The sequence below is a fragment of the Notamacropus eugenii genome, chromosome 1 (genome assembly GCF_028372415.1).
Source record: "Notamacropus eugenii isolate mMacEug1 chromosome 1, mMacEug1.pri_v2, whole genome shotgun sequence".
Classification (NCBI taxonomy): domain Eukaryota; kingdom Metazoa; phylum Chordata; class Mammalia; order Diprotodontia; family Macropodidae; genus Notamacropus; species Notamacropus eugenii.
In genome coordinates this window covers 444631234-444642843 of record NC_092872.1, presented here as the reverse complement: position 1 = coordinate 444642843, position 11610 = coordinate 444631234, and the positions used below count along the sequence as shown (strand labels likewise).

Here is an 11610-nt window from a genome sequence, read left to right as displayed (position 1 = left end):
CATGGTCTTAAAGTTTCTTAGTGGCGAACTCAGCAACAGGTACTAAAATCCACATCTTGACTCCTACCCAGGCCAGTCTTTTCTGTATTATACCACAGTTGCCTCTTGTGGTCTCTGACTTAACAACAAGGAATAATAAGAAAACTGCCTTGGATTATGAAGAGCACTTAAATATAAATATCTGACACTTTGGCTTTATTTATCATCATTATTTCCTCCTAGGAAAACCTTTACTTCGCACTTCTCTGCAGATATAAATCACTAAAATGACTGAACTCTCTTCCAATTTTTAGCTGGAAAGGAAGCCCCTTTTGTTTCTGTGAGATTTTCTTAATGAAGTTCAATGAAGCTATATTAAATTTGCTATTTTAGCTAGAACTTGATTTTTTTTCAAATATGTAGGTTTCCTAGCTTGTATTGAAATTTGACCAGACTACTGAATGACATAGAAAACTATTTGAAATTTTGTGGTAGAAAAACTTTAACATTTTTTATTCACTCAGCATTAGAGTTTTACAGATTTTTGATGTTGTAACCCTATAAAGCACAAAAAGGAAGAAGGAATCCTGTTAAGTTTAACATTACAGTTTAAAATTGAAAAAAAATTAAAACCTCAAACACTTATTTGAAGTGACTAACATCTAGAAAGGTAAATCAGATATGGGTAATTCCTTTAAAATTTTTTCATTAGAAGCTTTATAAATAGGGCATTCCTCTGAGACCAGTTTCACCTTTTCACTACTGTCCAATACACAGCAAAGTACCTTCTTCCATTGTCTACTTTCAGCTAATGAACAGCTGTCCTAAACTTGTTGTATGTTACACATACTGACTATGAACTACCTCTTCACCTATTATGAGGAAGTTTCCTTAATAAAAGTGTGATAACTAAAACCCTGGTGTCAATGGCTTGCTTCCTTCTCCCATTTTCTTCTGAAATCCTTGAATGCCAGTAGAGGTAAGTCTTACATTCTTTGTGGCTAAGAAGTGATAGGGTGGTGTCACTTTTAGGACAAAAATCTAAAATATTCATTTGCTAGAAAAGTTACCAAGTTACTAGTCCAAATTATTTCAAAATTGTTAAACTGTAGTTTGGAGGTTAGTTCCAGATTATAAAGTAGCTACTGCTTTCATTCACAGCTAAATAAGGGAGCTAATTATTAATTAAAGTCTACGTTCACAACTAACACTTGGGAAACAATTTAAAAAGTCTAGGATTGCATTGGAATAGGTAGTATTCTTCTAGTACTCCTTTGTAGATCATTTTGGTAACTTTTTTTAAATTGAATCTGTTATCTGGTGGCTAATCCTTTGTTGCTGACCTCTTCATGGTTTGTTTTTCAGATGTAGACACACATAGCCTTTCTGCTTGGTAGGCCAGCCAAAGTTTGAAATCTTTGAGAACCTAAGATTTTTTTCCACTCAGTTATGATTAATGGAGGTACAGTCAAGGAGGAGAAATAATTATGAACTAAAGTTGCTGGTCTGAAAGTGTTAATGATCAAATAGGTGAAATAATAGGAAATAATATACATTAAGCACCTGATGTGCTCAGCTGTCTGTCCTTGATGAGAGATCCAAAGGTGAAAAAGAACACAGTTCTACCTCTTGAGCAACTTACTGTCGAATAGTGACTTGTAACCAATAGAGATATTCATAAAGTATGAGGTTTAGAAATATGAGGGACCTCAGAGATCATCTAGATCAGGGGTGTCCAACCTGTAACCCAGCCATGTGGCCTACAGCTAAACCAGATTAAAATGTAATTTGAAAATATTTAACAAAAATACAATGAAACATATGTTAAAATTTTAAAATTAAGTCAATTTGCTACTATCATGGATTCTTATGTAAGTATTAGTGAACCCTGTTTCTTGAGAGGAGAAGTGATACTAAGTACCTGCAAAGGGCTAATACTGTGGGGGAGAAAGAAATCATTGAGACTGTGGTTGTCTATGGAACAGGGTTGGATGATTTATAATTGTGTGTATTGGAACTGGTTAAGGACCCCTCCCCCTTCCCTCTTTGCTGATTAATAGGTCCATTGACATTTGGATAAAGGTCTCTAGTGGAGCTGGTAAGTGGATGTTCCCTTCACTGCATTTTATTTATTCTTATTTGTGTCTTGGATCAAGGTAAAATGGGTAGACTTATTAAATCTATAAATAATACAAAAGTTGGGATATCTAGTAAACTTGATAAGATTGGGATTAAAAAAAACCCCCCCGACAATCTTGATATACCATAATAATGGACTAATTCTATTTTTCACTTTGATACAGCTATGAGCCCTAGTTGGTGTGGATATTGCCTTCAGTACAATCTTATCTAACTCATAGAGGTCTTCCTTTCCAAACTTGGGGTCCACAAACTTAAAAAAATTATAACTTTAAATATAATTGCTTTGTAGTTATATGTATTTTACGGTTTTTAGAAATGTTCTGAGAAGGGGGTTCATAGACTTTACCAAACTTCTAGAGGGATCCAGAGGGACACACACAAAACAGAGGCTGAGAACTCCTGCTTTAGGGGTTCATTTCACATTTTAGTAGATAATGGTTGAAGAGCTTCAGATTTGCTTCACAGTGTCTTAACTAGATCTTTACTGAGAATCATCTCAGACCCAGTGGGCCTTTGCATTTGATAGGTAATACATTGTGACCACTGCCCACCTATTGAAGTGTCCCTTGTAAGAGAGGCTTGTCCAGGGTTCTGATAATAGTGGTCCACAGTTGAGGGCCTTGTTAGATTGGAGGAAAAGCTACCTCATCCTTGTGATTACTTTTTTGTCCCTCAAAGCTGAGTGCTGCTGGGATGGGGAAGGGTCACAGTGATCAAAACAGGATCTTTGTGACTATGGGCAGCATGTCTCTGGAGTTTCTCTTATTTTTCTGGACTTGATTTCCCTCTAGTCCTGATTTTTGATACCAGTGAGCTATATTTTTATTCTGCATACTGATCTTGATGGTGGGAGATGTAGCTATCAGAATAACACTGTGTGTTCATTTATTATCTTTTTACTCTTGCAATGTCACTGACTGGCTCACCTTTTCCAGTTACAAATCTCCTGGAAGTAACCTTTTATGCCACTTCTTTTTCCAGTCATTGTTGGTAATGTGCTGTATTCTGCTTTCACTTTTTTTTTTTTTGTCCTTGGAGTCATCCACAATTTTGTCTATTTTTTTTTTTTTTTGCAGTTTTGTTGTTACATGATTCATCACTACATAGCATCACTAGGAAAATATTGGTCTGGGTGGGGAACCTGCAGGCTTGAGGTCACATGTGGCACTCTAGGACCACAAGTGTGGCCCTTTGATAGAATCCAATCTTTCAGTCAAAGGGCTTCACTTGGGGACCTAGAGGGCCACATGTGGCCTCTGGGCTGCAGGTTCCCCATCCCTGATATTGATGTTGAAGAGATGAGTTTTTGTGTCAGAGGTGAACTCTGAGCTATTGAAAGTCCTTCACATTTTCAGAATGAAATACAACCTATTCTTTTCCTGTTTAGCTGTGATCCCTTGTCATCCATTCGCATACATGCACACATGATACAGCATCTGTCCAATACATGTTTGGATGTACCAACTCAGTGAGCTACCCATCCAACTAACTGCATGTCATAATTTTGCCAATAAGCATTCTGAATCATTTTTTTTTTTCTGTTTGTATCGTTATGCTAATTTCTTTTATTGATTTAAAATCTTGTGGAAGAGCTGATGGAATCAGAGCGCATTTAGGGTTAGGGTTAGAATCGGAGTGCCCTAACCCTAAAATAGATATTCTTGGACTGTATGAAGCATCTAGTTCATTATGATGAAGTGACTTATCCAGCTTCACACAGCTATAGCTAGGACTGCAACTGAGAATTTCTAAATTTATCGCATCTATCTGTTGCAGTCTAGGGGTGCTAGGAACCCCAAAATTCAAGGGCAAAAGGTGTGGGTCTGCCTTGAAAGAATTCTACTCAAGCCTTCTTTCAGTCAGACAAGATTTATTAAAACATTAGTTGGAGTGGGTGAGATTTTAAGAATCTATGCTTTTGGTAGATGAGGCTGACCTTTTTTATAGGGAAAAAGAATGTGGAAAGATTTGGATGGCATCAAGGAGTGGCCAATAGCTTGAGGTGACCCAGAGGTAATAGAGAATTGAAGGCTGGGGCTGGGTCAGAGCCACAATGAGAGGACAGTTGAAAGGATTATTGAGGGGGAAGGGCCAGGTACCTCTGGCAAATGCCAGGGACTATGCACTGGAACGTTCAGGGGCTGGGTTGAAAGTTCAAAAGGGGGGTAGTCTTATCCATCTACCTATGTATATAATTTTATTAAGTTATTTCCTCACCTTCCTTCCCCTAATTGAAAAAACAAATATGCATGAAGGAAAACAAATTCCCGCAATAGCTATGTCCAAATAATATATGAGTGTGTATGTATACACACACACACACACACATCATCGGGTTATTGCATCGTTCAGAGTTCTTAAGTGTTTCAAAATTGTTTGACTTCATGTTTTTGTTATTTTGTAAATCGTTATGGTTCTGCTTATTCCACTCTATATTAATTCAAACTGATCTTTCCAGGTTTTTAATTAGACCATCTCTGTCAGTAGTATTTCATTATTCATGCTTGCTCAGCCTTTCTCCAGTTGATGGACATTCCTTGTTTTATAGTTCTTTCCAACTACAATAAGAGCAGTACATGTGCCTTTTCATCATTATTTCATCTCTTTGTAATACACGGTTCGTAGTGGTTACCATTGGATCAAAGGTTGTGCGGTTCAGTAACTCTTGGGGCACAATTCCAAATTGCTTTTGAGAATGGGTGGGACCAATGTGCAGCGTCCCCCACAGTGCAATCACGTATCTGCTTTCCCACAGCTCCTCCAGTACTTGTCTTTTATCTCGGGGAGATTCTGACTCCTCCTGCTTCACGATGCATGTGCAATCCGGAATGTCATACCTGGAAGGGGCCTCAGGACGCAGCATAAGAGATGGGCTTGGGGGCTCATGTTCTTCATCTGTAAATAAGAATCTTGGACTAATTGCCTCCAAATTTTTCCGATAACGAAAGGGAAATTCAGGGGACCATCTGAAACTCAGATGTGCAGACTAAGAACTCTTGGCAATTTATGAGAGCAGTTAAGCTCTCTCTGCTCATAACTGAACGCAGAGAATAGCGCTCCTCCGGCAACTCAGCAACCTCCTCCAGTAGGATTCCCTAATTGTGAAGGAGAGGAGAAAGTGGGGTGAGATAAAAGAGCCCTGAACAACCACTTCCGGGGGCTCGCCGGAAGTAGGTCGGGGCCAAACAGAGTCGCGTGCGGGTCAGTCTTTGGGGTGGGTAGGATGGCCGCAGGGATGTGCTTCCGGTTCGCCGCTCAGCGTCCTGTCCTGCTGCTGCCGCAGCCGCTGAATCGGGTGGAGAGGCTAGCGGAGGGGGAAGTCGGACTACCCCGGAAGGGCTTTTTTTCCAGACTGGGCCAAGCTTCCGGACTGGGCAGCCGTCGCCGTCGTCTCCCCGCTGTTGCCGGAGGGGCCTCCCTTTGGAGGGCGCAGTTTCTGGCCGGTTCGCGGCCCAGCGCGTGAGTGTGGACGGTGGGGACGCTCGGGTCAGCTTGGGGCTGACGGAGCAGAGGTTGGGGTCTGGACGCCGGGTTTTTCCCAGTTGCCCATTGCCGGGGTTTGGAGAGAAGCGGCCAGAGCAGGCAGGAGAGGCCCTGGGGATGGACACCTTGGCTAGGGAGAAGGGTTCGTACGGTGACCGCGGCTCTCTTGTGAGGCCGGCTGGGGTTGGAGTCTCCGCTTGTGGCGTGCTTAGGAGTCGGGGCCCTCGGAGGTTATTTGTGGGCTTTGAGATTCGGAAGGCTGTTCCGCCTCGCTTATTTGATAGACGAGGAGACACAGCCAGAGAGTTTACGGAGGGTTGTTTATCGTGATCGAGCGAGGGAGGGTGAGATCCGCATTTCTCTCCAGGGCCCCCAACTTTGAGCCTGGTCTTCCCCCTCCTCCTTCTGCTTCTTTAACTAGGTTGGGCCCCCGAACTTTAGCGTTCCAAGGAATTAGGTAGTTCTGACGTTTTTGGGGAAGTTGTCTGGGTGTCCGCCTACCATCCTTTCCTGAACGATTGTGTTTACGTTTCATGTAGTGCAGCTCTTCTTACCGGTGAATAAACTGAAGATAGGAGAGATGAAACACCTCCAAGGTGTTTGTCCTAAGGTAGGAGGGAGATTTTACCCGGAGAAGAGCGAACAGGAATAACTTCTCAAATATTTGTCGCAGAAGAGTACTTAGGTTTCCACTAGACCCCAGAGGACAGACAACATGGGAAGCAGAACTGGTTAGTGTAATTTTTAGGGAGGTAGGTTTTGGCTTAATTTTGGCACAATATGAGGAAGAATGTAACCATTGACTCATAGTAGAGCGGGTTGTCTTGTGAGGTAGTAAGCTCTTTACTGAAAGTGTTGAAGAAAAGGCTGGCTGATCACTTTTAAAGCAGATCATTTAGGGCGCCTGCCTTTCATGAATGTTGTGTTTTAGGCTTCAGGTAGAAGTTGGACTAAATGACCCCCCCAAAGGGCCTCCCTCCCTCCTCTCTAAAAATGTATGATTCTACAACTCATCCAAGGTAGTACCAAAACATCGGACAACAACTAGACTGAATTTCTAACTCAAATGATTGTTTTTAAACTTTAGTAATTTAAAGAAATCTTTAAGTTGGAGCTACATCTCCACTATAACATTTATGTTTTGTTTTTCTTAATAAGTGTGACCATGGCTGCAGAATCTGATGTCCTGCACTTCCAATTTGAGCAGCAAGGTGATGCTGTCCTACAGAAAATGAACCTCTTGAGGCAGCAGAATTTGTTTTGCGATGTATCCATCTATATCAATGATACAGAATTCCAGGGACACAAGGTGATTTTTGCTGCTTGCTCTACTTTTATGAGAGATCAGTTTTTACTCAACCAGTCAAAGCAGGTCAGAATCACCATCTTGCAGAGTGCAGAGATTGGCAGGAAGTTATTGCTCTCTTGTTATACTGGTGCACTGGAGGTTAAAAGAAAAGAGCTTTTGAAATATTTGACTGCTGCTAGTTACCTTCAGATGGTACATATTGTGGAAAAGTGCACAGAAGCTTTGTCCAAGTATTTGGAAATAGATTCTTCTATGAAGAACAATAGTCAAGGTACTGAGACATGTCATTCCTCTTATCCAGAACTAAAGGATGAAGATGAAAATTTAGAGAGAGACTGTGAAATCATTGAGATTTCCGAAGACAGTCCTGTAAACTTGGACATCCAAGTTAAGCAAGAAAAAGACAATGCTTTGCAGCCTACTATACAGGGCTTGATATTGGACAAAAAGGATATGAAAACATCAGAGATTTCAACAGTTGAAATAGGGTATAAAGATGATGAAATTTGCATCTTCCGAATGGATTCCATCAATGTGCCCACAGTAGAAAGTGAGCAGTTTTCACAGCCTTGTACCTCTTCTAAAACAAATATGTATTTTCCAGAAACACAGCATTCGCTTATTAATTCTACAGTGGAAAGTAGGATGGCAGAAGTTCCTGGGAATCACTTTCAAGGATTTATTGGTGAAAGTACAGAAGGCAATGTTGGTGTGACAAATGGTCTTCAAAGTCTAGAAGAGGGTTATTCTTGGAGACACCAGTGTCCCAAGTGTCCACGAGGATTTCTTCATCTTGAAAACTATCTGCGCCACCTGAAAATGCACAAACTGTTCTTGTGTTTGCAATGTGGAAAAACATTTACACAGAAGAAAAATCTTAATCGGCACATCCGAGGACACATGGGCATACGACCATTTCAGTGTTCTGTGTGTTTAAAGACATTTACTGCCAAGAGCACTCTTCAGGACCACTTGAACATTCACAGTGGAGATCGGCCCTATAAGTGTCACTGTTGTGACATGGACTTCAAACACAAATCTGCCCTCAAAAAGCACTTGACTTCTGTTCATGGGAGAAGTAGTGGTGAAAGGGCAAACCTTGACATCATTACAAAAGTCAAAGTAGACTATGACTAATAGCAATACACACCTGCTTTGGAGTCTTGGATATTATAATCCATTATCTTCAGTTCTGCAAAAATACTTTGTAATTCTGTATTCCCTCCTTTCTACGTATTAATGTTTTGTAATATCTACTCTTAAAAGTTGTTGGAGTTAATGGAATGGTTGATAGAGTTCTTTTCTGCCTTAACTATTATTACCAAAATATTAGCTGATTTTCATAGCCAGCCTATTTGGTGCTTTATAGAGTGTTGTGAACATAGGTGCTTGGTTAATATTGTTAACTGACTCTTGGCTAAGGGGCAGATAGAACTCAATGGTATTTTTCAGGTTTTTCCTTGAATTTTCATTGTTAGTGTTTCGCACAGGAATAGTGATCATATTTTACTTGTACTTTTGTCTTGGTGACCATTAGAAGAAAATAAATCTGGGACTTTGCCAGTCTTGGTTCATTTTAGAATCATTTTTAAGAACTGTTTGTCCTGTAGATGAAAGCAAGTCTGATGAATCTTTTCCCAACTAGGATAAATATGTTGGTTACCTTTTGAAATTCTGCCACTTTTTCTAAACCAAACAGTAGGTCAGCTATCTGGTTGAAATTATGAAATAAATAATATTCCTTGTGGATAAAAAAATTTTTGTTGCCTCCAGAGAAATTATTCAGTATATCATTTATTTTAATGTGAGCATTCTCTCCACTTGTCCAAAGGGCAACTCATCCACACTTTTTCATCCCCTGTGATTGACTTAATCTTATATAAGTCTTCCATAAAGGTTCAACCTAACATACTAGATATCATCATATTTTTTAATTAGTATTTTGTTATGGATAACATTGCAGCACTTAAAATGCGTTCTGTTCATCTGTTTTTTTCTCTTGCTACATTTTTTGCCAACCTCCTTTTCTAAACCTTATTAATATCTTTTGTACTACTTCTTGGGCACAAACCATCATTGTGAATATGCTGCAGCCTACTTGTGCCACAAAGGAATTATATTAAAGTTGGTTTTTTATATCCACACATGTATATGTAATATGTACACACATACCCCCTACATGTGTATATGTGTTTTATATGTAAACACACATATATATAGATAAAATATATAAACCTTTCACTGAAATAAAAATTAACTGTGCCCATGTAATGTTTTTAATATATTTTAATTTATTTCCATTTGAGAATAAATTTTACTTATTTGAATTGCTGGTTCACGTATTTTGGAAATGAATACTAAATTAACTGTGGTCTCTAGATTATATTTAATACAAACATATATGTTTTTATCATCAGTATGATTGTGTAACCAAGAAAGAGCATTTGCTAGAAATACACAATTTATAAAAGACATTGAATGTGTTCTGGATATCATTACTCTTTTTACTTTGTCTTGGCAATATCTTTTTTTATCATGGCAATGCTTTAACCTAGTTTTTTTTTTTTTACCTTAGTACTTGTACATGGATAGTTGTGATTTTTCTTAGTGATAAGTTTTTATTCATGTGACTAGGGCTGACTTTCAAAGATTGATATTAAAATAATTTGAGTACTTTTTTCTTATCCAGATATATATATTCTCCATGGATGTGCCAAAAGTAAAAACATGTTAAGTGTAGTGGAAGTAAAATTTATTTTCATTCTTGTTAAATGCTAAAGTTCCCTATTATTACTATATACTTATGGTACAGTAGAACTTGTGGGATAAGACATTTTGTCAACCTCTGAGAGAAGTGACTGAGTGTTAAATCATAGAATTAATCTTCCTTCATCAGAACTCTTCCCCTTTTCCAGACATCCTCCACCTGAAGTACAGGTCTGAATATATCACTCCCCTGCTCATAGAGTTCCTGTGACTCCCTGTTTCCTATAGGATAAAATACATACTGTTGTTCTTTGGCTTTTAAAGCCCATTAATCTTACCTCCACTCTACTTTTCCATTCTTACTACAGCATTACTCACCTTTATGCACTCTGGTCCTGCCAAACTAACCTTGCTGTTCCCTATACTGGAAAAAGCATCTCATTTCTCCAGGACTTTTCATCCTTATTCTTGGAATGCATTCTCTCCCTACCTTTGCTTCTGAATCCTTCCTTCACTGCTTAACTCAAGTGCCACCTCCCACAAGAGGCCTTTACTGATTCTCCCAGTATACTTCCCCTCTTCTGTCGCCACCTCCATATACTTTATATTTACTATGTACATATTTTGTATTTACTTATATATATATGTATATGTGTGTGTGTGTGTATATATATATACACACACACACACATATACGTTTCACTGGATAGAATGTAAGCTCTTTGAGGGCAGGGACTGTTTTGTCTTTGTAGTCCCAGTGCCTGGTGCATAGTAGACATTTAATAAATGCTTGTTGGTTGTTTATGCCTCCTGTAGTAAAGCAATTGTGTTGTGTACAAACCTGACAAAATACAAATTAACATAAGAGGTAGATGTAAAGCTTCCCATCACCCCATGCCAGTGTTATATAGGCATTCTCCTGTGTAATATTTCTTTCGAAACTCGTTATTTTCCAATGTTTTACATTTCCGCTATTTGTGAAGTCCAAACCAGTGATTTCAGCAGTGTATGGGAAATTTCCAGTGTGGAATGCACCTCTATAATTATGGAGAAGCAATGTTGTCTCTAATAGTTTTAGAGAATTGCCTGGGGATACTGAGAAGTAAAGTGATTCTCTCATTTTAACTTATTATGTGTGAGAGGCTGGACTTGAACCCATGTCTGTCTTACACCAAGGATGGCCTTTCTCTAACTCATACCACCTCTTGGCTGAGGATCATTTAGCATATAGGTGGTAGATGACTATATTTCATAGGGTCTTTGTGGAAAATATAGAATCACAGAATTTAAATGTTGAAAATGTCATTTAGACTTTCTGGACGTTAATTTCCATATCTGCAAACTGAAGAGAGTGAATTTGTTGTATATGGTTTCAGCTCTCATTTATGAATTTAAATTTCACTGGTCATCTGACCTAGAAGATCGAGACTTGAGAGGGCATTCATAGATCTACGTAAAATGTTTTAAGTGTTTTAGTGATAGAATTTCACTACAATGGATTTTCCCCCATCTGTTAGGAAACATTCTTTCAATAAATGTGTTTAAGTTACCATATATGAATGGAGAAAGATATTTATTTTTGCTAAATATTTTCCTTACAAAAATCTGATGAAATGGGGAGTACAATTCTCATCCTCATTTGACACATGATGAAACAGGTAAGTAGAGGAAAATGGCCTTGCCCAAGATATAATGATTACATGGCTAAGTAAGATATGGTACTTGTTCCCAAAGATCTCACTTTTCAGCAATTTTACTGCCTTTTGAGCTGCTCCTTTAAAGTGATTATATTTAGATAAATGTTACCTTTCAGAAGAAATTTTCTTGAGATTAAATTTGAAGCTTTGTTTTTCTTTATTGGTAGTTTTATGTTTTAAAATTTAAAACATTTTGTGGGTGAACACAGTTTATAAGAAATAACATTTTTGGGTAGTGTTCATGTTACCCATTTCAATATTTTTAAAGTATTTTCTTCCCAATTGTAACTAATT

General features: G+C 38.5%; 1 protein-coding gene across 1 annotated transcript; it reads left to right on the top strand.

Moving 5' to 3' along the window:
* The first annotated feature begins 5322 nt into the window (after window positions 1–5322).
* On the top strand, window positions 5323–10423 carry ZBTB6 (zinc finger and BTB domain containing 6). Its single transcript, XM_072631861.1, has 2 exons — window positions 5323–5580; window positions 6763–10423. The coding sequence occupies exons 1-2, from the start codon at window positions 5345–5347 to the stop codon at window positions 8048–8050; spliced, it is 1524 nt and encodes a 507-aa protein (XP_072487962.1). The 5' UTR covers window positions 5323–5344; the 3' UTR covers window positions 8051–10423.
* Window positions 10424–11610: the final 1187 nt, after the last annotated feature.

Coding starts and splice junctions, on each gene's coding strand:
- ZBTB6 (XM_072631861.1), top strand. CDS start 5,345: ATGGCCGCAGGGATGTGCTTCCGGTTCGCCGCTCAGCGTCCTGTCCTG. Junction 5,581..6,762: donor GCCGGTTCGCGGCCCAGCGC/GTGAGTGTGGAC, acceptor TTTCTTAATAAG/TGTGACCATGGCTGCAGAAT.